Source organism: Misgurnus anguillicaudatus, chromosome 19 (genome assembly GCF_027580225.2).
Source record: "Misgurnus anguillicaudatus chromosome 19, ASM2758022v2, whole genome shotgun sequence".
Taxonomy (NCBI): domain Eukaryota; kingdom Metazoa; phylum Chordata; class Actinopteri; order Cypriniformes; family Cobitidae; genus Misgurnus; species Misgurnus anguillicaudatus.
Genome location: NC_073355.2, coordinates 34,538,015 through 34,562,055, shown reverse-complemented (window position 1 = coordinate 34,562,055; position 24,041 = coordinate 34,538,015). Strand labels below are relative to the sequence as shown.

The 24,041-nt window shown below is 39.5% G+C and overlaps 3 protein-coding genes across 4 annotated transcripts; 1 reads left to right on the top strand and 2 right to left on the bottom strand.

Annotated features, from left to right (window-relative positions):
- Nucleotides 1–1,200: 1,200 nt before the first annotated feature.
- LOC129436447 (GTPase IMAP family member 8) lies at nucleotides 1,201–2,819 on the top strand. Its single transcript, XM_055194594.2, has 3 exons — nucleotides 1,201–1,945; nucleotides 2,024–2,605; nucleotides 2,693–2,819. Exons 1-3 carry the CDS (start codon nucleotides 1,267–1,269, stop codon nucleotides 2,743–2,745), a joined length of 1,314 nt encoding a protein of 437 aa, XP_055050569.2. The 5' UTR covers nucleotides 1,201–1,266; the 3' UTR covers nucleotides 2,746–2,819.
- A 1,259-nt stretch (nucleotides 2,820–4,078) lies between these two features.
- Nucleotides 4,079–6,964, bottom strand: atf4b (activating transcription factor 4b). Its single transcript, XM_055194595.2, has 3 exons — nucleotides 6,806–6,964; nucleotides 5,641–6,039; nucleotides 4,079–5,527 (listed from the first exon to the last, which is right to left on the bottom strand). Exons 2-3 carry the CDS (start codon nucleotides 5,939–5,941, stop codon nucleotides 4,521–4,523), a joined length of 1,308 nt encoding a protein of 435 aa, XP_055050570.2. The 5' UTR covers nucleotides 5,942–6,039; nucleotides 6,806–6,964; the 3' UTR covers nucleotides 4,079–4,520.
- A 583-nt stretch (nucleotides 6,965–7,547) lies between these two features.
- On the bottom strand, nucleotides 7,548–23,822 carry prr15la (proline rich 15 like a). Of its 2 annotated transcripts, XM_073857538.1 has the most exons (3): nucleotides 22,025–23,812; nucleotides 13,150–13,420; nucleotides 7,548–8,723 (listed from the first exon to the last, which is right to left on the bottom strand). In XM_073857538.1, exon 3 carries the CDS (start codon nucleotides 8,695–8,697, stop codon nucleotides 8,374–8,376), a length of 324 nt encoding a protein of 107 aa, XP_073713639.1. In that variant the 5' UTR covers nucleotides 8,698–8,723; nucleotides 13,150–13,420; nucleotides 22,025–23,812; the 3' UTR covers nucleotides 7,548–8,373. The 2 variants fall into 2 exon arrangements, with proteins under 2 accessions (XP_073713639.1, XP_073713638.1); XM_073857537.1 differs by lacking the exon at nucleotides 13,150–13,420 and having other exon boundaries at nucleotides 22,025–23,822.
- Nucleotides 23,823–24,041: the final 219 nt, after the last annotated feature.

Genomic DNA, 24,041 nt, shown 5'->3' with positions numbered 1-24,041 from the left:
GGTGGTATTAAATTGACTTAAATTAAATAAACAAGCTAAGTGAAATTCAAATGGATAGAGATGCAAAGTTATTTTTCTCATGCTATATGCATGCTGTCTGAATGTTATTCAGCTTCATGTAGAAGATAAAAGAAAAAAGTATACTTTTTGCTACAAAGTTTTTGAAGTACAACTTAAAAATAGATATTTAATGCTGTACAACGTCCAGTGTTTTCATTATTATCACTCGTCATTATACATTAGCCTACATTATACAAATGTTTCTGTAGAGAAGATATGAAAACATAATAAATAGTATGATTTTTTATGTGAGTTGTGTTTGTGCAGCACAGTTTGTCTTTGTGGTGTTTCTCACTCCCTCTAGTGTTTTAATGCAGCAAGGTTTAAGTCATACTGCAGAATCGGGTGGGCGAGGAAGATTTTAACACTTCCATGTTTTCATTGGTCTAGCAGCAGCTTTTGCTCCACCCCTATCCTCAACACTACACGTTGAAAGCAGGAGCCCCCCAAACCCCCCTCCACGTCCCACCTCCCTTATCACCATAAGGATCTGCTGAGAAGAACTGTGGGAGGCTGCTTACTGTCAAACTCATTCCCATGAACTCGCTTACAATTCTATCCACACGCCACCTCTTTTGTCTTTGACTCTTCGTTACCTTTGCTCTCTCATGCTGCTGGTTTCTGTCTGTATCATCCCATGAAGAAAGAAAACAAAACAGAAGGGTTGGGAGAAAATCAACGAGAGGGAGAGCGCAAGGAAGTAGGAGAGACAGAAAGGGGGGATAGAGCATGTTTTGAGCACTGGCAACTGGCTGCTTGGACAAAATAAAGGGGCAAGAACGAAGAGACAGCTGACCAGCTACACACAAGATGGCTACAGTCTCCTCTGATTTAAATGTTGGTAAGTGACATTAAACAACAACTTCAATGCATCTCGGTGGTATTTAAGAAATGTTTCAAATCCCGGACATCCACAGCTGACTCATTTCCTGTGTCCCTGGGGATTTCTAATGTAGGCTGGAAAGTTTTAGTTAAACAACATATAAAGCAGCTAAACATACATCTTGGATCAGCATGAGAATCAGATCAGAAATGAAATTTTCAAATAGTTAGTGAAATCCTGTCTTAAATGATATTCACCAGCAGTCTAGAGGAAATGAGAGGTCACATTTGTTGTGAACGTGGTCTGCATGTATATCGCAAGTAGTTTCGATCACCCTCTATATCACTTTCTCTTTTTCAAATGTTGAGGGATCTTGTCCAAACATGCGGCGCCTATTGTTGATGGGATTCAAGGGCTCTGGGAAAACCTCGACAAAGAGTACGATCTTAAGGCAAGAGAAAAGTCCATCTGACCAGTCCTTAACAGAGCAACAGCATTGGATAGATATTCTCAAATGGAGACTGCTGGTCATTGACACCCCAGGATGGCAACTGGAAAGCGAAGACACTGATGAGAGGGACTCGGAGAACCACCAATCCATCGCTGATCAGTGCTCTCCTGGACCCCACGCTCTGCTGTTGGTGGTTCCTATTGGAGCACCATTCACCGAGCACCACTGGCAAAGATTGTGGGCTCAGGTCAGGGCTCTGGGAGCAGGGATATGGCGTCACACCATGGTTTTGTTCACCTGTGCAGACCAGTTGCCTAAAGACAGCGGTGTGGAGGAATTTATTGTGGATGGAGGGGCAGCACTGCAGAGACTGGTGGAGAGGTGTGGCTGCAGGTATCATGCCGTGGATAACACCTTGTCGGATGGCAGCGCTCAGGTTGGCGAGGTTCTGCAGAAAGTGGAGGAGATGGTGCAGGAGAATCAGGGCTGGTTCTTTGAAATGGAAAGGCCAAGCCTTACGTTTGAAGTTGAAGAGATTCAAGGGGAACGAGAAGAGGATGCAGTCACAGAAGTGGAGAGAACACAGGCAATGTTTAGATCTCCACCAAGAGGTGGGGTCTCACAGATGATAAAATAATAATAATATATGTAATTCCATTGCGCAATGCTCTACTTTTGTCTTTTAACAGAGTTACGGGTGCTGTTAGTTGGCTGGCGTGGAGCTGGTAAGAGCTCCGCAGGTAACGTCCTGTTGGGCTGTCGTGTGTTTGAACCTGGACGGCCTACCGAGGTATCTGTCCGTCGGCAAGCGTTCGTAGATGGTCGGCGCCTCACGATCGTCGATACGCCAGGCTGGGATTGGTTCTCTGTCCATCGCACACCCAGCGACATAAAAAAGGAAATCAAACAAGGGGCAGGACTTCTCCATCCAGGCCCACACGCACTCTTATTGGTCATCCCAGTGGTTTCCACCCTAACTCCCAAAAAGAGGCAGGCCCTCAAGAACCATTTGGAAATGTTCGGTGAGGAGGCATGTCAACACACGTTGGTGCTGTTCTCATGTGGCGACTGGCTGTATGGCACAACAATCGAAGATCATATCCAACAGGATGGAGGTGAGCTGTTGAAACTTATGAAGCATTGTTGGAACTGTTATCATGTCCTGGACTGTACCAAAGCCAGCAAGGACAAGACCCAGGTGACTGAACTATTGCAGAAAATAGAGGAAATGGTGGCAGAGAATGGCCAGAAACCTTTCCTACCGGTCAAATGTGAGTATTTCAAGCCCTCTCATGATATGATCAAGTATGAAGTATGATCAGTTCTGTAAATCTGCACATTGTGTTCTTGTTCTGCAGTGAACCAGGAACTAGATGAGGAAGAAACAAGTGGAAGATGCATTCTGCAATAATGAATAAGACCATGGTAACTGCACGTCCACAGCACACTTGAACTAAAAAAGTCAATAAAACTGAATGGGAAAACAATTTTCTTATGGATCCCAACACAATCAGTATTCTCATTCTGCGCCATTCTGACTGTTTGTATGTCATCTTGAGGATCAAACCAAAACAGTGACTTTCTTCAAGTTTTTCATCCATGGTAGAAACACATAGCACTTACTGATGACATCATAGACACTTTTTTGAACCCGTCGCTGTGAATCACAGACCACAAATTAAAGTAATTCACTTCTTACTGAAATGTTGTATTTGTTAACATAAGTTAATGCATTAGCTAACATTAACTAACCCCTACAGCAGGGATGGGCAGCTTTGGTCCTGGAGGGCCGGTGTCCTGCAGAGTTTAGCTCCAAACATAATTTTAAAACACCTGAAGCAGCCAATTAAGGTCTTACTAGTCATACTAGAAACTTTTAGGCAGGTGTGCTGAGGCAAGTTGGAGCTAAACTCTGCCGGACATCGGCCTTCCAGGACCGAAGTTGCCCATCCCTGCCCTACAGCATTTACTAATACATTTTAAAATAAAAAGTTGTAACTGTTAACATTAGTTAATGCCAGATTAACTAACATTAACAAAGATTAATAAATGCTGAAAACTATATTGCTCACTGTTAGTTCATGTTAGCTAATGCATGTACTATTGTTAACAAATACAACCTTATTGCAGTGTACCTAAAATATTGATTGCATCACATGCATAAAATGTTTTCAATGCAGGTGTTTTGCTAGTGTTGTAAAAATGCATGATTGATAATGGACCTAAACGGTTCCATCCATGACCATTGTCATTATTCAAAGCTATATTATACTTTTTGCACTTGTACTGTATTATAGCTATTTTGCACACCTGAAATTCAGAATTATATAGCTCCTAGATTTTAGAGGAAATTCCTTAACTGTTGATCATTCAGGGTTTTTAAATTTAATAACTGATAATAATTTAGAACTGTGATGACAACATTGTATTTTGCCTTGATGTATGTGAACTTAACATGTCATTGTGTAACTATAGTTTAGTAATATTCACCGACCTGCAATACGCCACAACAAGATTGCTTCGACTAAAAAATTAACTTGGGTGATGGATTTAAATTGTTTTCACCATATTTTCATATTAATAAAGAACAATTATTTTACAGTAACATGTGCATTTTTAATTTGTATTTACCAAAAACATTTTAAAATATTGCTTTGGAAAGAAATAATAAGTTATATAGTTAGTTTAGTTTATTAAAACCAAATTTGCTTTTTAAACAAGAAAAGTGAAAATTGGAGTCAATAAAGTGTATTTTCAAGTTTATTAAACAAGAACAATTTACCCTCGGTGATAAACAATGAAATGCCTCTATCATGACAAAATAGTTCTATATGCAATTCATTAATACACACCACACCATTTCTACATATTACGATTTAAACAGGAAGACTTAAGTGTATACGATTATCATTTGGAAACGTCATTACAGACAAGACCAACACAAAATGAATTTCTTAATACTGCACTTATGCAAACTAGAAATAAATAACTTTAAAAAAACTTTGTTGATATATGACATGTTAAAAACAAGAGTCACTACTTAGGAACTGGCTAAGTATCAAAACTACTTTAAGGGTTAACATCCCCAGCATCATCTTATGCCGGCATTTATACTTTATGCTATGCTGAAACTGTCCATTTCTCTCAGCTTCAAGCCTCTCTGTCCACATAAACTTTCTTAGCTTTTTATGCCCGCACACTTCTGCTCTCTCTAGCTTTCTTGACTTCTTCCATAAGCTCTTTCAGGTACTGGATCTCCTTTGTAATGGAGTCCACTTTCTCCGTTAGCTCTCGATTCCTCTCCTCTAGAGCTGTGCACTCAGACTGGAGGACCTCATGCTCCACCCTCTTCTTCTGTCTGTAGCGCGTAGCTGCCGTCTTGTTCTGCTCCATTTTCTTCAGCTTCTTCTCCACTACCACCTTCGGGCCGCCGGCTGACTTCACTCTTCCTGTGAGGGCTGGCGATTCTGACCGCTGATTCTGGGTAGGCTTCGAATCGGGTGGAGAGTAGGGCTTTACCCTAGAAGGGCGAGAACGGGGAGAGGATGGGGGTGTTTGAGGTTTGGGGGAAGTTGGATTTATGGAATTCTCCACAACCACCTCATCTTTGGCTGGAAGGGTAACCATCCCATTAATCTCCTCTTTGGGAGCAAGTACAAGAACAATGCGGGTTGGAGACAGGGACAGGACAATTTTTGGCACGCGGAGCTCGATAGGAGGCGGACTCTGGGTTTCAGAGATGTCTACCTCACAGCCGAGCTCAAGCATGTCAGTGGGAGACTCGGGTGGATCAACGGAAGGAGACGGGACTGGGGAGGCTGGTTCTGACTTGATCTCAAGCTCAGCCTGGGCTTCGGGTACCACAGTGGAGGAATCTATTGTTACACAGGGTGTAGAGAGAATGAAAGGGGTAGTTACTGGAGTATCTAAGGTTAATAAGAGGTTGGTAAGTGGATCAATTTCAGGAACAGAGGCTGGAGGTGAACAAGCAGGGGTGATTGGAGAGGGTGCAGGAGTATCTTCAGAAGGTAGGGGCAGGGACTCTAGATCTATCTGGGACTCCAGAGATGCAATAAGTTCTTCGGGGGAACTGGGTGGATCCTCAGAGTCATATGAGCCAATGAGAGAGTCCAGATCGAACTCACTCAAGTCAATTCGCTCAGTCATCCAATCCATTTCGTTGAACGAACGTTCTAAAGGGAAACATCAAAGATTAACCATTATGAGCGAGTGCTTAATGTTCATTCTGGAATAAGTGCTCAGTATTAAAGACAGAATACCATTGAAATGAATTCCTACACCTCACCTCTGCCAATATCTGTGCCATCTTTGTCGAGGCACAGCTCATCTGAGGAGATCCAGGACAGGGACAGCGGGTCGAGCCCAGCCTTCTGTCCCCTCTGAGGGGAGAGAGGAGTGCAGGGTGGGGAGAGAGAAGTATATGGAGAGGAAGGGAAAGATGAGAGGGGTGATTCTGCACCTTCAAGAGGAAGAACCTCATCATCTTTGTCTAGGAAGGACTCCAGTGGGTCAGCCATCGGTGATGATGGGTCCCAAAGCAGCACTTCCATATCGTCCGGGCCAAACCGTGAGCTCATCAAAGACATGGCTGTCTATTTCAAGTGGAATCAACGAGTCTTCTTGGGGGAATCTAAGTAGTTTTGTGCTGTCAGTTACAGCGAAGGTGAGAGTTGCCTCAAAGGACCTGAAGAAAAAATGTATAGTATTATACACAACATTATTTAACAAACTTATATAAACAAAGATACAATTAAAAAAGATCTAATTCAATTACGTATTTCTTATTATTATTATTATGGTTTACGTCATTGTCCTACGCCCTACATTTTTGCCCATATATGGACTTCCACCACGTGACACTTTATCACTTCGAGTCAGCTGGACGAACTATATTTATAAAACCTAAATGCTAGCTAACCGAACGCTGAATGTCATCTCAATTGTAAGTTGCCATTAGATTGAACAATCAAATTCAAGAAAAAAGCATTTTAATGTCACATTGTTTTAATTCCGCTAGTGAAAGACTCCGCCATTTCAGGGGATCGCCGCTCCCTTTTCAGGAACGTGCGCCATTTTATGAACAACACGAGGTGACAAAGAAAAGTCAACTAAACGAGTTCACGTAAGATATTTTGCGTCAAACGTGATCTGACCGATAAGGAATAACTTTAGTACACCAATGCAATACAAAATGGCACATTTTAAAATAGAAACGAACACATATCCGTCGACTAATGTTTCAATGTCTGACAGACCGGTGGCGCGAGGCGGAAGTAATTGTAATATTTCCACTATTTAACAATTTATAACAACATACAAAGTAACATTTTACTATAACATATCAAAAATCGTTTATTAAATTGATAACCTTATTAGGTAATACCGGGGACATTCTAACCGCCTGACTGAGACGACATGACATTTGTAAACAACAACAAAAATATACTTACGCCATTTTGCTATAAATGTACGGAGCCAGTGCACTATGCTGATGCACTGAGGAGTTTGGGCGCTGTCTACAGGCTGCAGTTCACACGGCCATTTCGGCGGAGAGCAGAATCGCTCGAGTGTTTACAAAATCAGATGCGGAAAAGACGAAACTGCGGGTGATGACGTCGAGTAGGAGTTTATATACGGCCGCAGCGCACCTGCGCAGCGCAGACAAATCCTTCCACCAGAGCGTTTTCTTTTCTGTTACTCCGCGCAGACGCCTCATAATCCCACCTGTTTTAGATAAATTTGTAAAGATAAAAATTATTTACACACAATTTAAACATTATTTCATTGTTTTGACATGTAGATTATATGAAAGGATGAAACACATTAGATTAGGGCACACTTTTATAGATAGTAATGTAGGTTGCACAGATTTAAAATAGATATAAAGGTTTGTTTTGTATATTAGTGTGTGTTTAAAAATTTATGAAAAATTAGCTACTGATTATGAGCTTAAAATCAATGAAATCACTATAAAATGCAAATAAATTATGTCTTACGTCAAAGTCGTATGCTAAGTTTCCCGGATGTAAGTTGTGTCTGCCGCCCTCTGCTGGACTTGAATACATGTCACGTTACTTGTCCTAATAAAAGTGTTTGTATTGAAGACAAAAGACTAAACGACTGACGTTAGAACCAAATAAAGAAGATGGGTGTAACAAACACAGGAAGAAAAAATTGAAACAGTGCACATGGTTAATTATTAATGAATTTATTTAGTTACTATAGTAGGCAGAACTCATATTTAAATACAACTTATGCAATTTTGTACAAAATTCAGTTTAAAATGCCAGCTAAGCAAACAATTAAATTAAATTAGGCTGTGTGCAAACATTTTATCATGTATATCAATATAAAAACATTCAAATTAAAATGGAAAACCCCATCATGTTTGTCGGTTAAATTTTATAAACCTCTATAATAAATACAAAATAAAACATATATACCTTACATATACCAACACAAATATTAAAATAGTTTTTCTTACCGCAACAGGCGTATTTATTTTAAAACATAAAATATTTTAGAAACGTTTTTACACTTTATTTAGATCATAACACATTTAAGTGTATGTATTAAGCACCTACCAATTTATTCTTCACAAAATATCTATTTTATAAATTTCAATAAAATTCTTTTGATATATTAACAACCTCCATGAATGAATTCTTCAATCTGTAGAATCAAATGCGTGGTAGCTTTAATTCTAGTTTGCAATACACCACATAAAATACAGAGAAACAAGCAAACAAAAACCGGCTCATATCATTGTTGATATCAATGGACTACCATGGAGATAAAAAAATCAATAGCAGTCCTGCTGTGTGCAGAAACCTGATCTTTGGCTCTCTACATCTCTTTGTTCCCAAACATGAGTCAGTCACTAATTCAGAGATCCTGTCTTTCTTTAGACAACGTAGCCTCAGGTGATTGTAAACTGCAAATGACATCAATAGAAAAGTGCTGCATGGACCGAGGCCCTCTCGACTGCTTTGCGTGCGAGTGTGTTTACACAGTGCCTTTATTTATCAGTTTTATTACTCTCACTCGTAGTCTCAGGAAAAAGCTCTGGGTTCTCAGCTAGCGTAGATCGGATCCTCTTCTTCTCTTTAAAACGCCCCGAATGTGACACTTTGACGTGGCGGCCCTTCGTTGCCGTCTTGTCCACGATGCGCTCTAAGCGGGCGTTGAACTGGCTGTCAGCAGCTGGATCGGTTGTGCCGGGTGGCTCTCCGGCATTGCTGTCGTGTTCCGCTGGGATTTCATACAACACCTTTGGCTCTGATTTCTTTTTACGCGTAAAGGTCAGCTTCCACCAGGATGGGGCAGGCTCTGCGGTAGCCATGAAGATGATAACAGAATCGAACCACTCTGCAAGGGAACAGAATGAGATCTTTAAAATGTAATACATTTAAAAAGTCAAAGACATATTAGGTCCTCATGGTGCCCTCTAGCCACAAAGGGCTGGTGCCCCTGGCATCTGCCCATTACACATATGTACTTATACTTTCTAACTGGGATAGTAAATTTTCCAAAAATACCTAAAGAGTGCATATGAATGTACATATTGGTACAGCTTTTTTACATTTCTAAGAGTGTAAAAGCATTGGGTTAGTAGATTTGTTTCAATACCTTAAGATGGCACATCATTGAATTTCCTAATGTGTAAGATGAGCGCTTCACTGAAGCTAATGTAAGATACGTGTCTTACATTCGAAGTGGTAACCCCTGCTGAATTTTTTAGTGTAATTGAATAAGCACCATATGGTAGAGGTGTATGCTAAGTTTAATACGTACAGGTCTGGTTACAGGCCTCAGATATCACACACGCTAAACTAAAGCTATATGCTAGTTGGATGGAAATGCTACGCATAAAAACAACATAAGTGCTAAATGATGTCCAGGAAGCATTTCAATCAGATTTTGTGGAAAAACTGATGATTCGTGTTGTCTTTGCTTGATTTGAAAATGCTTAAAACAACATTTCGTGTGCTTCAACAGAGGCAAAGAAATCTGAAAGGAGTTACCTATGGTCAGTGTCCCCAATTTGCTTAAATTTAAATAGTGGCCTAACGATTGCAGCATTTCTTATTTGGAAATAAAAAATTGTTCAAATCATGTTAGCTTGGACTTTCACATACATTTGTACAGGTCACTGTTATGGTGGTTCACACATTGACCAGTGTTAAGTGATTTATTTGACTATAACCCACATGGGCCCTTACGGAATTAGCACACAGCATTTTAAAGATACTGCACCCTTATCGATTGCACCCGGCTGGTTGGCTGGTTTTAGCTGGTCTCCCAGTCTGGTTGTAGCTGGTTAAACAGGTCGGTTTAAGGGTTTTTGACACTTTTTAGGAAAACCAGCTGACCCACCACCTTAATCAGCTTGACCAAACTTGCCTAAGATGGTTGGCTGGTCTTAGCTGGTTTAAGATGGAAGTAGCTGTTTAAAGGATGCACATTCCACTCACACTTGCCCACATTAAAGGATTAGTCAATTTTCTTAAAAAAAATCCAAATAATTTACTCACCACCATGTCATCCAAAATGTTGATGCCTGTCTTTGTTCAGTCGAGAAGAAATTATGTTTTTTTAAAGAAAACATTCCAGCATTTTTCTCATTTTAATGGACTTTAATGGACACCAATAATTAAAACCCACATTTGCGGACCATTTTAAACAATAAACTGACACAAAGACATTAATTAGTATCATTCCACATACAACAACATGGAAACGGTCCTCTTTCTCCACACTTGTAAACACTGCGGCGTAGTTTCACATACATACGTCATCCATGACCTTTTGACGGATTACGTGAGGTCGCGCTGGTGCGCCACACGACCGGAGGAAGACGAGAAGCTGTGGTCCAAAAGTGCATACCTTCCATTTTTCTTGCCGAAAATGACAATCGTTTCGATAGATAAGACCCTAATGCCTCGTGTGAATTTGTTTAGAGTCCTTTGAAACTGCAATTTTATTAAAACTGGTAAGTGTTGGGGTCCATTAAAGTGCATTAAAATGAGAAAAATTCTGGAATGTTTTCCTCAAAAAACATAATTTCTTCTCGACTGAACAAAGCAAGACATCAGCATTTTGGATGACGTGGTGAGTAAATGATCTGGATTTTTTTAAGAAAATGGACTAATCCTTTAAGATTGCTCTCCTAGCATGGCAAAGTTTGTTTACTCATTCCCCGCCATTATATCTTCAATTAAGAGAAAACATTTGCATAAACAAACGTGTTCTTGGTGAATTGTTATGTTAATCTGCAATACCACGATTATCCACTAGAAAAAAACTGAAGCCAAAACGTTATTTACTAATTTTAAACTCTGTGTATGTTTTAATAATTGTTCTCAATCGGATATCTAACAAAATTTCTTCACAAAAATGCTTTTTGCTAACAAAATTGTATTTTTAAAGAAAAATACCCATATTTAAGAGTTTATAAGCAGAGAAAAATATAGATAGGATGAAACTTTTTTTTCGATTTTGTTTGTTTGTTTATTGTTTGTTTGAAAGCAGAGGCTCTGTTCTTTCATTTGATATATTTGTATGTTTATATCTTTTTATAAGAAAATTGTCCTGAAATGCATTTTGTGAAAATCACAATAAATGCTGGTGGGCAACTTTTCAAAAAATGGCTGGCAGGGATTGACTCTGTTCAAGTTGGTGGGTCAAAAAAGTCTCCAAAACCCCTCTAAAACCAGCCTGTTACACCATCCAAAACCACCCAACCGGTTTAGGCTGGTCTTTTCAGCAGGGAAGGCCATCAAAACAGAAACAACGTGCTGCTCTTCAAAAAATAAAAGGCTATTGTGGGAAAGTTTACAATCTAGAAAGAGTTTAACAATCCATAACGTCAACACAAGCCAGAATGGCTTCTTTGAAGTAAACCATTACACGAGTACAATAAAAGCAAGCACACCTTTAATATACATGGTGGAATACTTTGTAAATAAAAAGCATGCACACACACGCACGCACACACACACACATGAAAGCCCAAACATTTCAAAGTTAATTCATATTACATAAACAATCTTTACAAAATCTTGAAAAATGTACTGCTTTACTGTACGTGATCATATTTCCTGCTTTCATTAAAATAACAAATAACAAGTCCATTCGCATCCAATGGGAGTTGTGTGTGGCAACGTCCACTCACCATTGACAGGAAAGGAGTTGGCCATTAAGTGCCGGTTGCTTGGCAACAGAGTAGTAATTTTCATACAGTATGCTAATTTAGTTCACTCGCTGAGGGCTTTGACTCTTGCTTTAATGTTTACGAGAGCAAACAGAGATCAGGTGCCAGCCAGCTCTCTTTCAACCCACAACCGTGCTTTTTGAACTTTAGTGCTTTAACCTTAGAGAAAGAGAGTGCTTGTTTTGACAATCGTATATGTATTGCATTACAGGTGCATTTTAACTGTATGTACACTGAGTAACTATTCTTTGGTTGTTAAACATGTGATGCAAGAATACTACACTTACATGTATTTAGCCTACTTTTTAGTTATTTTAATTATTAGACTGTAAAAAGAAGTTGGTTTAACTTAAAAAAAGTTATAGTGTACACTTTAAGTGAGATTTGTAATATGAAGGAAATTGGCTATATGGCCTTTTTTGCAAGTTTTTATTTTCCTCATCTCTCTTACGGTCACAGTTTTGCCTTGGGCATTGTAATGGTTTTGCCAGGATTATGATAAGGAAGGTTTCTCTTTGCACGCAATGGGACTCATCCTGTATGAGGCCCTACTTATGTTGCCCATGCCCTCAGGACAACAGATCACTGTTGACAGGTTATCTCAATCTAATTTTGTGGTTTTCCATATGAGGAAAAAGATTGTGATTTTTTTCCCGAACCATATCAATGGCCAACTCATAATAAAGTACTCATGATAAGATTAACAGGTCACGATAACAAATACAGTTTCAGTGTCGCCAAACCAAACCTTTGATTTTTCAGATCACGCGATTTATTTCTTCAAAAAAGTGTTGTGGTTTATTTCATCATCACGATGTTTATCAAGACGTATCTATTTTTTGTTATCTTCAACTATCTATTTAGTTACAGTCGCTAAATAGAAATCCCTAAAGGCGTTTCCGTTAATTTATTTATTATTGTCCGTGGTTGGAAAGAACATCAGGTGTTAATTGGAGCTCCTCGGAGATCTTCTCTCTGGAGCCGATGCTTGATACGGGACATAATAAGTACATATATGGCAAAAGACATAAAGTGATGTGCAAATGCAGGTGAAATGAGGCCAGAGGTATTGCATAAGAGTTGACACTGTTTCGCTGTCATTTAAATCTTGAAGTTTTAACATCACAGAGTAAAGCATGTTTGACTCCACAGGCCTGAATTGCATCGGTATAGCATAGGCTTGCTGTCGAGACCACATTTTTATCCGGATTAATATTTAAATTCAAATGCACCTGTATTGAAAAATGTTTTGCATTTCAAAGAGTGCTCTTCCTTGTAATAACCATCCAAACACAAATATCAAAGCCTCCGTATTGTGCAGATCGGATGATAAAAGTTCACTGTTTGCTATGAATGTGTAATCAAATGTGTCTCCGTCCAAAGGTCATTAAAATATACAGCCATGAGCACACATTTATAGACTATAAAATAGTTAGCACTTTATGTTTTGTTTAACACATAGCAACATAGTAAAGTATAGTAATTTAACTAATAATTAAATTGCGACATGAATGTTAAACCCTGTAGAATAATGTTCAACTAGAGTCTCCCCGGTGAATTGTGATAAAAATACGTCCTCACCTGTACAGGTGAATGTATGTCTGTTGAGACTGTTGTTATCCGACTTCAGGTGAGTATCCTCTGGTTCAGTCCTTTAGCTCTTAACAGTCGAATCCGGCAGGTGAGGTCATAAGCCCTTTGGCCCTCAAACTGATTGATTTATTTTTACTTAATTTTAATTTGTTTCTTCCTTCCTTTTTTTCTCTTCTCCACCTCTCCGGCTTGAATCTCTCTCTCTATCTGTTTCTGGAAACCAGGTGTACATCCACAGGTGCGTGACTCCTCCCTCCTGCTGTCACACACACAAACACACTGGATCCCTCCTTCCTCTGATGCTTGAATAAACAGGGCTATAGTTTCATCAGCCAGATAAAACAATTGCAAATGTATGCATGGATTGGGTGTAGAAGAATAATAGCTTAATTGGCGCTTGATATTACCTTCTGGCAAAACTGAACTGTACTGTAATGCAATAAATGGATATATAAATTACAAGCTTTTGACTTGACTGAAATGTGATGTTATGTTTATAAAAAAAAAGAAGAACTAATGAAAGAACAAAAAAATGAGCCCAGCCTGGAAAAGACCATTCAGGGCCCAATGCCAGGAGTCCAATGGTCCAATTAGGGTTGAGGAACACGAATGACCAGTGGTTTGCTGTGACCTGTCTGATGGGTGATTGGTCCACTTTGTGTGCTGGCGGCATTGCCAGTCAGTATGTACAGTTCATTCACACGGGGATTAAATAAGAACGAGTCACATTTCATGAAACACTCGAAGGGAGCGTGGCTGCGGGGCAGGCCAGCACCAGCTGGACTCGATCTGCTTTGATAGGACGCTCATGACAGCCAAGATCTGCCGTCTGCACTACACACAGTCCATTAATCACCATCTTATAGCTTCTGATGGGAAACTTCATTTGGCATGACAGGAGTCGTTTTACTTTTAAAGAGGCAAATGTCTGGCACTTCAGGCATTTGGACGATTTTATGACTTGACTTTTGAACGAAAGCAATTACAGATGAAGATTTTTAACCAAATAAACTTACAGCTAACATCGTTGTTCTGCAAAACAAGAGCCTGGAATTGCTTTTTTGTCTTTGTTGTTGAAGTGCGCCCTCCAGTGACAAAACTCTTGAACAACAAGTGTCCCTGTGTTTTTGAATAGTAATGAAGCAATAAAGGATGTGGTAATCTGTGGTAATGTGGTGTCTTCATTCAGCCAGCAGGTGGCAGTAGTGGTCTTGGCCCTTAAGGACCACAACAAATTGAAACAGTTACACCGTGTCAGTCTTTTGAAAGAATTATGTCACATTACAGTCCATACAGGGAAAGAAATTGACAGATAGACCGCTGGCAATGATGATGGAGTAGTAGAAGAGAGGACTGTGTCATGCTGCTGTTACATAATGTTGTTTTATTGCTATTAAAGGAATTTGAAGCTCTCTTTTAAGTGCATCATTTTATTTGCACCATATTTTCTGTCCTCTCTTCCACAATATAGAGCAAACAATCTCATATGGTCTTGGAAAGAATAAAGCAAGTATAAAACAGTGCTAAGTGTCAAATATTCCCTTCTGTTGCTTATGGACAATGTATAGTTTGAATGCACTTTGGATGAAAGCATCTGTCAAATGCATACATGATAAAAGTGAAAATGTTTTAGATTGGTTTGACATTGGACAAATGCAAATGAAAGATATTTACCTTTAATACCAAATAAAAATGAATAATAATAATAAAAATGACACTGTTCTTTACTCCACGTCTCCAAAATTTTACTCATGTTATTTAGAGACTTTAGTTCAGGTTACCATACCTTGTCTTTACACACGCGCACGTGCACACACGGTAAGTGGTATGATGGATCCTATCAATCAAAACATCTCCGCTTCTTCACCCATCATCTCTTTACTAAATGAACAAGACTTGGATTCAACATTACATTTTGAGTTTTACATTTACGCATTTGACAAACGCTTTTATCCAAAGTGACTTCCAGTGCAGTCAAGCTATACAGGTATGTGTGTGTTTTCTGGGAATCAAACCCATGACTTTTTGCGCTATATGCAACGCTGTACACAGCATTTTGCTGACAAAGAAAAGCAGCTCTCCAAAACCCAACACATTCGTGCTGTGGCTCACACAGATATTCACCTTTATTGTACGTGTCTACCATACCACAACGTTGTTATAATTATGCTGTTTTAATGAGACTGAAAAGCAAAGTTTCGCACTTTCAACTCGTGATTCCGCTGGGAGTCTTCGTGACTTGAGGCCCGAGTCTCAAACTTAGCGTATTTATTTCCATAAACAGACAGTTCATCTTCCGCACGCCTCCAGCCAAACCGAAGCATCCTCGCCGGGTTGCTTTTTGGCGGGCAAAAGGGTTAAAACCGATCGGCAGGCATCAGTTTAATCATAATCAACCGAGCTAAAGAGGAGTAATGGAACCTGCGAGCCGAGCGCGCCTGTGTTCCGCCACAGATTAGCCACTAATTTGCATAGCGCTTTCGTTCATCCACGTCGGCCCGACGACAGGCCGTCCTCCCCGGACACAGCCATGCGTAGCCTCCGGGGCCGCTTTGACAAATGGCTGGCCGCGCGGCGCTGTCTTTGCGCCCAAGACGGGGCAGCGAGAGCGACGTTGATTGATAGTCTGACGGGGTAAATAGTGCAGAACTTCTTCTTCTTCGGCTTCTTTTTCTCTAATAGCAGTACAAGAGGTGTTTAAAAACCTGCGTAATGGAGAATATGAAGCTGAGAGGAAGATGATGGCGAGAGAGAAAGAATGGGTCTGTGGGAATGTTTGTGAGGTAGGCCTACCCACAAGGTTCTTGTGGGGGCCTACTCCAACATGAAGTGCTTGTTTTGATTTTAACCCTTACTTACATTTTTATTTTTAGTAAAACACTACCACACTGGATTTAAGGTTTTTTTAACCGATGGTTTGACCCAATTGTTGGGATGAATCAACCTAGGAAATGTCCATATTTGACCAAACCATGTATTGAAACAACCCAACATAGGTTAAAGAGACAGTTCACCCAAAAATTTAAATTTTGTCATCATTTTCTCACTCTCATGTTGTTACAAACCTGAATAAATTTCTTTGTTCTGATGAACATGAAGGAAGATATTTTAAAGGTGCAGTGTGTAATTTTTATAAGGATCCTTTGAAAGAAATGCAAAATAATATACAAAACTATATTATCAGTGGTGAATAAAGACCTTTTAAAATGAACCATTAATGTTTTTATAACCTTAGAATGAGACTTTTTATCTACATACACAGAGGGTCCCCTTACATGGAAGTTGCCATTTTGTGCCGCCATATTTCTACAGAAGCCCTTAACGGACAAACTTTTTTACTAAGTTGTCTCCGACGATGAAATGTTTGTCTGGTGATAGCTATCGTAGCTTCTTTATGCATTTAAAAGCGAGGGTTGGGCAGTGGACTGAGCCGTTGGTTGCAATTCGCAACCTCACCACTAGATGCCACTACAATTTACACACTGCACCTTTAAGGAATGTTTGTTTCATGAGCCCCATTCACTTCTATAGACGGTTTCATCGGACGCATGTGTGCTGACGCGATACACGTCTGGATCCGAACTTTACTTCCGGTTTCGTATTTGTAATGGATTTGACTAGTTGCTAAACTGATCTCTTGAACAAATGCCTCGTCAAAAATAACAAATGTTTTGGTTTCCTAGGTATGTGTTGTTGTTTTTTGCTGATTATATAAATAAACTACGTTTAAAGTACTTTGTTGCTATTTATTCTTAGCGGAGTTTACCGGAAGTTACGTGCGGACCACGACAGCCGCTCGTTTATGTTGTTACTGCTGAAACCGTCTATAGTATTATTTTTTCCTACTGTGGAAGTGAATGGGGCTCATGATTGGTTTGGTTACAAACATTCCTCAAAATATCTTCCCTTCTTTCACACAAAAAAATGTACACAGGCTTGCAACAGCATAAGAGCATTTTTGGGTGAACTATCCATTTAATTTAAACCCAACGACTGGGTTTGCACATATTTTACCCAAATATGCATTCAAACAATCTAGCACTATTTTCAAGTGCATACACTTAAATTAAACTTTACTTAGGTGGTTGTGACCCTGCATTATGCAAATTTTCTATATGTCGTTGTCTTAATAAACCTGCTTACTATCTTCGGTGACCCTGCAGTATGCAGTAAACATTGTGAAGTGTACAGCACGCTATTGTAACATTCCGAACACAGCCGACGATCCATCTGCATTCACATCCACATATCACACTTCCTCCTCATCATCAGTATCGGTAATTATAATATATAACATGTCATATGTAATAATTAGTATTTCCCAGCTTGCTTTAAAGTTTGAAACGGTAACTGTTCACATCTCAGCATTCTGGGCTTAAAATGTTATCTGGTAAGCCTACACATGGTATTGTTTTTAACTTAAATCGGTAGTTAATAACTTAAGGAACAAGGCTGGGTTGAGGAGATTCTAATTTGCATAACACACACATGCATAATTTATTATCTAGGAGATTTATCTAAGTAGTAACCTCACAGTATGAACCCTGATATCTACATAGAGCGCGCGCACACACATACATTCTCAGATTTGTACACAAAAGTGATAAATAAATTGACTGAAATTGTGTTAGAATGTGATTACATACAAGCCTTTAAATGCTTTACCCTTAAATAATATGAAATGTTCAACAGTTAAAATGACATAAGCCAACATGTGCACGATCATTATTATTGTATTAGGAATTATAAGGCCGTATAATGTTTTCGCACACCGAACGTACTCTCCTAATGTACTCGCACCCACACACGTACAGTATGTCCCAGGGTGGTTGTCTGTGTGCAGATGAGGTTGTAATAAGGCTGTATAATGAATTCATTACATGCTATCTGACACCATTACCATAAGAATGCCGAACACATACATCAGCAGGACCCGAGTTACACACCTCACCTCACTCAGCTGGTCACACACACACACTTGCACACTTACACACACATCAGTGAGTCCGGATCTGCACAGCTGGACTTGCAGATGATGTGCTGGACGTCTATCAATCCAAATACAAAAGATGCACAGGAGACAAAGAATCTGGGGGTTTGGATGAACGATGCATTCAATCAAAGTTTGATTTCGGATCTTAATTTCAATCTTTTAAAAATATGTTCTTTACATTATGTAGGATGATTTTATGTAAAAAAGGGTATTCACAGGGAGGGTCACATATTACTATTTTATCTCATGTAGAGTTAGCTATAACAAGGCCTACATACCCAATTGTGTACTGTACAAACACACTACCACAAAATGCAAAGAGATAGATCACACAGACGTTAGGAAAAATAATGGTGTGGATATTGCAGCCTCTCGTCTTGGGTCGGATTGCTTTAATAAAGTGTGTAATAAAACGACGCTCTGAATTATCCAGCGTAAGTGCTGCAGATCTGTCCTGCTTTTGAAGACGCAGCATCACTCATTCACAATAAAACCCGGCACGATCATCTCTGGAAGGCATGCGGAGACTGAAGCGACTGCGGTGCACATCCAGACGTTTATTTCTATAACGATCTGCGGTCGTCGTTTTAAATTAAAAATGTATATTGTAAATACGCATATAGGCATTGTAACACCTGTCAGAGTCTAAATTGCGACTTTAATTTAAACGATTACGCAGGTGCATTATTAAAATATCAAGACATAATTTTGTGTTTGTCTATATCGGAGGTTATTAGGTAATGAGTCTATAATTCAAGGCAGATGGTAGTTAAAGATGCTTTATTGGATTCGAGCTCTTGGGAGCACAACTCCAGAGAGAAAGAAAGAAAGAGAGGTTTATGTATTAATGGAAGTCATCTGGCTACAAACAATAATACGATTTCAAGAAAATTCTCTTACGGGGAGCTAATTTGAATCAATTGCACCTGGAAAGTAAGATCAAATTTAAGAAGTACAATGTTGCGTGAATTCTGGTGGTAAAGGGAGGTGGACCGAGACTCTAACAGCTGTATTAATTAATATGACTAATTAAAATGCGGCTTCCCTTATGGCTGTCCAATGAGATGTGATTGAAGATGGCGGTAATCAAGATGTGGAAAACTTCTTTTTTTTTGTTAAACCAGTTGACAGAGCTCGATTCAGCGTGCTTGGGAGAGAAACGGCCACTAACTATGTTAGCCCATATAGAAATTCCAGACACACACACAAACTCATTCAGGCCTGTGTAACATCACGGCGGTCGGCTGCTGCCAGATCTGTATGTTCGCACACTCTTCATAAAGCTCAATTTAACTTCTTGCGTGTAATAAATAGAGTTGCCAGATCATTTGGGCCATATGTGCTGTATCACACTCGAACACACATACTGTGTATCGCAGGAGCGTTGACTGGCAGCGTTCTGGGGATGGAACATGGAAATGTGATATACCTCAGCACGTCGGAGTCTTACAAGAGACAGGATGTGTGTTCGGGCTCTGCAGGACTCCGGCATGTTTTTGCTCTGTATATTATCCTGCACTATTGCCCCGTGCTCCTCTGGGCCCCGGGCTCCTTCTCAACTTGTCGATGTGACGTTTACATTAATCGCTGATTTCACTGGAAGTGAATGCTTCCTTATGTTTTACTGAAGCATTACAGAAACATTGACAGTTAATATGTTTTGAAGCAAATAAATGCATATCACATTTTAAATGATGTCTATGATGCTAAAATATATACAGAGATGTTTACAATCATACTTTTGTATGATTGTCTGTATTGTGAGCCGAGCCGGATCTACACCGGATCACAAAGTCAGCCGCTCCGGTGCAGATCCGGCCCTGAGTCATCTGCACTAGGTTGCATGCATGCACTTTATGTGCATTGCTTGGTTAACATTTTTACTTTATTAGTCCTTATCTCTGTGTTGCTTTAACCAGTGTTGAGTAAGTTACTCAAAAAAAGTAATTAATTACTAGTTACTAATTACATTTTCAATCATGTAATTAGATTACTTTACAAATTACTCTCTCCAAAAAGTATTTGATTACTTATTACTTTCTAAATCCTATTAAGTACATGATACAAGGATAGGCTTGAAATGGCACGAAGAAATAATATATAAAAGTACATCAATTTTTCTGGTCCCACTTTAGGGTCCAATTGTCTCTATTAACTAACTACTAACTACTTTTGCCTCAATATACTCCAACTACTGCTTTTTAATACTAAACAAGTTGTTAATTTTAAGTATTGGTAGAAATGGGGAGGGTTAAGAAAGTAAAATAAGGTTTTCCAGAATCAGGCATTAATATGTGCTATTAAGTATTAATAAACAGCCAGCATCTCATTAATATTAATGCTAATAATCAACCAGTTAATAGTGAGAATTGTAAACTTAAACCATGTTAAATCCACTATTGTATTATAGTATACATAATTGTTTTAGAGTCCATACACAGTATTTAGTTACATCAGAAGTAACTGTATTTAGATTACAAGAAAAATAAGAGTAATCCCTTACTTTACTTTTTCAAGGGAAAAGTAATTAAATTACAGTAACTAATTACTTAGTAACTAGTTACACCCAACACTGGACTGGCACCATGATCATTGAGAAACATTTCATTTCACTTTGTACTGCACTGGTTTATATGCTTGAAATGACAAGGAAAGCTTCTTGACTTGAAATAAAAGAGGCCGCGTCCATGTTTGCATACTTGCATACATACTACGCACTAAAAGTATGTACTTAAGTGAGGATTAGAACATCTGCGGTATGATTGTGTGCAAAGAATATTAGCCAGATATATGCATGAATGTATAGTCTAAAAATCCGGCATAATTGGTAAACCATATGGGCACGACTGACATCCTATTATGCACTAATTCTAATCTTGCATAGTGTTTATAATAAATCGCATGCAAATTGGGTCGCAGGCAGAGATAGAGAGCATATTCAGCGAGTCTAGAGAAGAAGATGCATTCATTAGGAATGTGGGCAACACAGAGAAAAAGACAAAGAAACGAGAGTACAAAACAAATTGTTCAATGAAAATGCGTGTGATGTTTAATGAATATGAAAAAGAAAAACGTGAGGATGCATAAACAAAATAAAATGTTTGGGATAAAAAATAGATGAGTTTCTTATTTAATTAAATAATAATAATATTTTAATTACAGCATATTAAAATGTTGATTTAAAAACACATCACACTAGCAGAAGAATTCTAAATACTGTCATTGTAAATGTCTAAATCTATTTTTAAGTCAGATCTCCCTATTATGTCCAGTAATTCGCTAGACACACACACACACAAACACATCACCAGATGTCTTTTCCTTTTGCATGTCACTATGGAGTTTCTCTGTACAAACAGCAGGGGTCACTTAGTGACCCTCTGAGAGGTCAAGGGTCAGGTTCCCAGCCTGATGTAGCCATGGTGATGGCATCTGGAGAGCTACAGCAAAGTGGAATCTCCTCGACTTGTCAAACCATCCCGCCATGAACACGCACACAGGCACGCGCGCGCGCGCACACACACACACACGCACACACACACACACACAATTCAGTGTAGGATTATTAGATTTATTATATGGGTTTTGTTTAATTTTATGTTAGTTAAGTCCTTTTTTTCACTTCATAATAATCATATAGGTTCTGTACTTTTTTTATCCATCCAAATTCAAGCTATACATTGTCTCAGTATATGTGTGATCCCTAGGAATCAAAACCATGACCTTTTGCGCTACTAATGCAATTCCCAAAATGTGTGCTATGCAGGAAAACATGCATTTAATTATATATATTATTAGAGGCTACGCTTTGCATTGATAACCAAAAACCAGAACACCCACATTAATCTATAAACCCGCCTGCCCTGTTACCTGGGCAACAGCTGTCCATTTTAGCCAATGGTCTGAGTCCAGAACAAGCCCGGGGGGTTCGGTCCCTCTCCGTGCCTGTAAGCTTTTCTCCCGATGGCTCCGCGGCCCGGACAGCTGAAAACCAGAACAGAAAGAGCTGTGTGCATCTGCGTCTGTGAAGTCAGCACGCCCGCAGGCTGGCATTACGACAGGGTCAAAGGTCATTGCTTTCTGGGTGGCTTCTCTCCTTACATACTGCCGAAAGTCACGATGTATAAACACTGTTTGAAGGTCTCACGAACATTGAGCATTAATTTATTGCGATTACAAAGCGTTTTATTAGTAAAGAAGGCCAATATCAACCAGTACAAATGAATTTCAGTTTTTACTTTGCAATGCATTATGGGATAGATTTAGGATGAAAGACGTCGCAGGTTCTGTCTATGGGAAAAGTCTGCCTACATATGTGTGGGTGATATCAGGTGACAGGTAAGGTGAGGGTGTCAGACAGCTGTCTGAAGGGGCGTTTGATGTCCGTGTTGTAAATTCAGTAGGGGGGATGTCAGTGATGTATATCTGACAGGCTGGTGTGGGCGCGAAGTGTGCGTATGTGCCTGGGTCTGCGTGAGAATCAGTGACCTGTAATTGCTGTAACCTAACCATTAGACAAACATCACCGCTGCCCTGCACCGATCAGATAACACACACATATTCACGCTTATTGTCATGATACCCTTCTCAGATCGGCATGTGAGGGCACTCGCTGTCTACACATGTCTGAATGAACTGTTGTAATAGCTGGTTGTCTCTCTCTCTCTTTTTCTCTCTCTTTCACACACACACACAAAAACATGTTCCCATCACATAACACGGCTTGTCCTGTCCAGATCAGACAATAGTCAGACGCTGTGGCATTCCGGCATACCAGATGATCTGACGTGCCCGGCCTGTTTCTGAGCTCTCCATCTCAGCTGTCAATCACGCGGGTGAATTACGGACCCCGCCATACGCCGTAGGCCTGGCAGATGAGAGGGCCTTCTTTCCTTGTCACAGATCCAGTGAAATATCGCTCTGTGAGTGATCTGTCTTTGTGAATTATGTGCGCCTGTGTGTATGCGAGGAGTTCCCTTTCTCTTCACTATTCAGAGAGGTTGACCCCGCGGCCATAAACCACTCACTAGGCGCACACACTCAGTGTCGCACATCATGCCAACATCTTCCTGTTTTCAGTGTAACATTGACAGAAAGCCTAAAAACACAGGATTGTGGTCGGGGACACGGTGCTGTGGTTAACGCTGGCTACTGACATGCTGAGTTCGGGCGCAGGACGAAGGTGAGAGAGGAAAATAAAACTCCCCAGATGTTTAAGTAGATGAGGAAGAAACCTCACGAGGAACCATGACTCAGCTGGAGAAGTGCAGTTTCTTTGGCACATGTTGAATTTTAACAAAACCCTGCAAATCAATTCTAGGGGTCAAATATTGAACCTGTAGTTAAAACTGTATTTCTGTCAGAATCAGTCTTCATTACATCTGCATTTGTTCCAATAAGTATCTGGAGAATTAATCTACACTTTAAATGTATTAATGTCTTTGCATGACTAAGCAAAATATCAACCGATTTGCGTTTATATCTCCAATCCATAACTTTTTAGGTTAAAAATAAATTGAGTAAGTACATAACAGTCAATATTCAAAATCCAGCCCAGTCTCATGAAATTACGTACCTATAGTCACGTAAATTTTTGATTCTTTTTCGTCATACTGTCACGAATTTTCACATTTCACGATTTCTGTTTACGTGTCATTGTCACATATTGGTTACTCAACTGTTTTGGCTTATTTTTTACCATTGTCGCTTCGGTTAAGGGTTAGATTTAAATAAAACGGCATCCTTACCCAAACCCAACTTTAACCCTAAAGCCAGGCAACAATGGTTTAAAAATCAGAAAAAACAGTATAAACCAATACTTAAAGTGACATCCTAACGCAAACACTAAATCCAAGCCCAAACCGAAGCGACAATCGTTTGAAAATAG

What these genes read in the sequence shown, in the direction of transcription:
- LOC129436447 (XM_055194594.2), top strand. Translation starts at nt 1,267, where the DNA reads ATGCGGCGCCTATTGTTGATGGGATTCAAGGGCTCTGGGAAAACCTCG. An exon ending in GTTTAGATCTCCACCAAGAG is followed by an intron (nt 1,946 to 2,023) that starts GTGGGGTCTCAC and finishes GTCTTTTAACAG; the next exon opens with AGTTACGGGTGCTGTTAGTT. An exon ending in ACCTTTCCTACCGGTCAAAT is followed by an intron (nt 2,606 to 2,692) that starts GTGAGTATTTCA and finishes CTTGTTCTGCAG; the next exon opens with TGAACCAGGAACTAGATGAG.
- atf4b (XM_055194595.2), bottom strand. Translation starts at nt 5,941, where the DNA reads ATGTCTTTGATGAGCTCACGGTTTGGCCCGGACGATATGGAAGTGCTG. An exon ending in TGGCACAGATATTGGCAGAG is followed by an intron (nt 5,528 to 5,640) that starts GTGAGGTGTAGG and finishes GTTTCCCTTTAG; the next exon opens with AACGTTCGTTCAACGAAATG.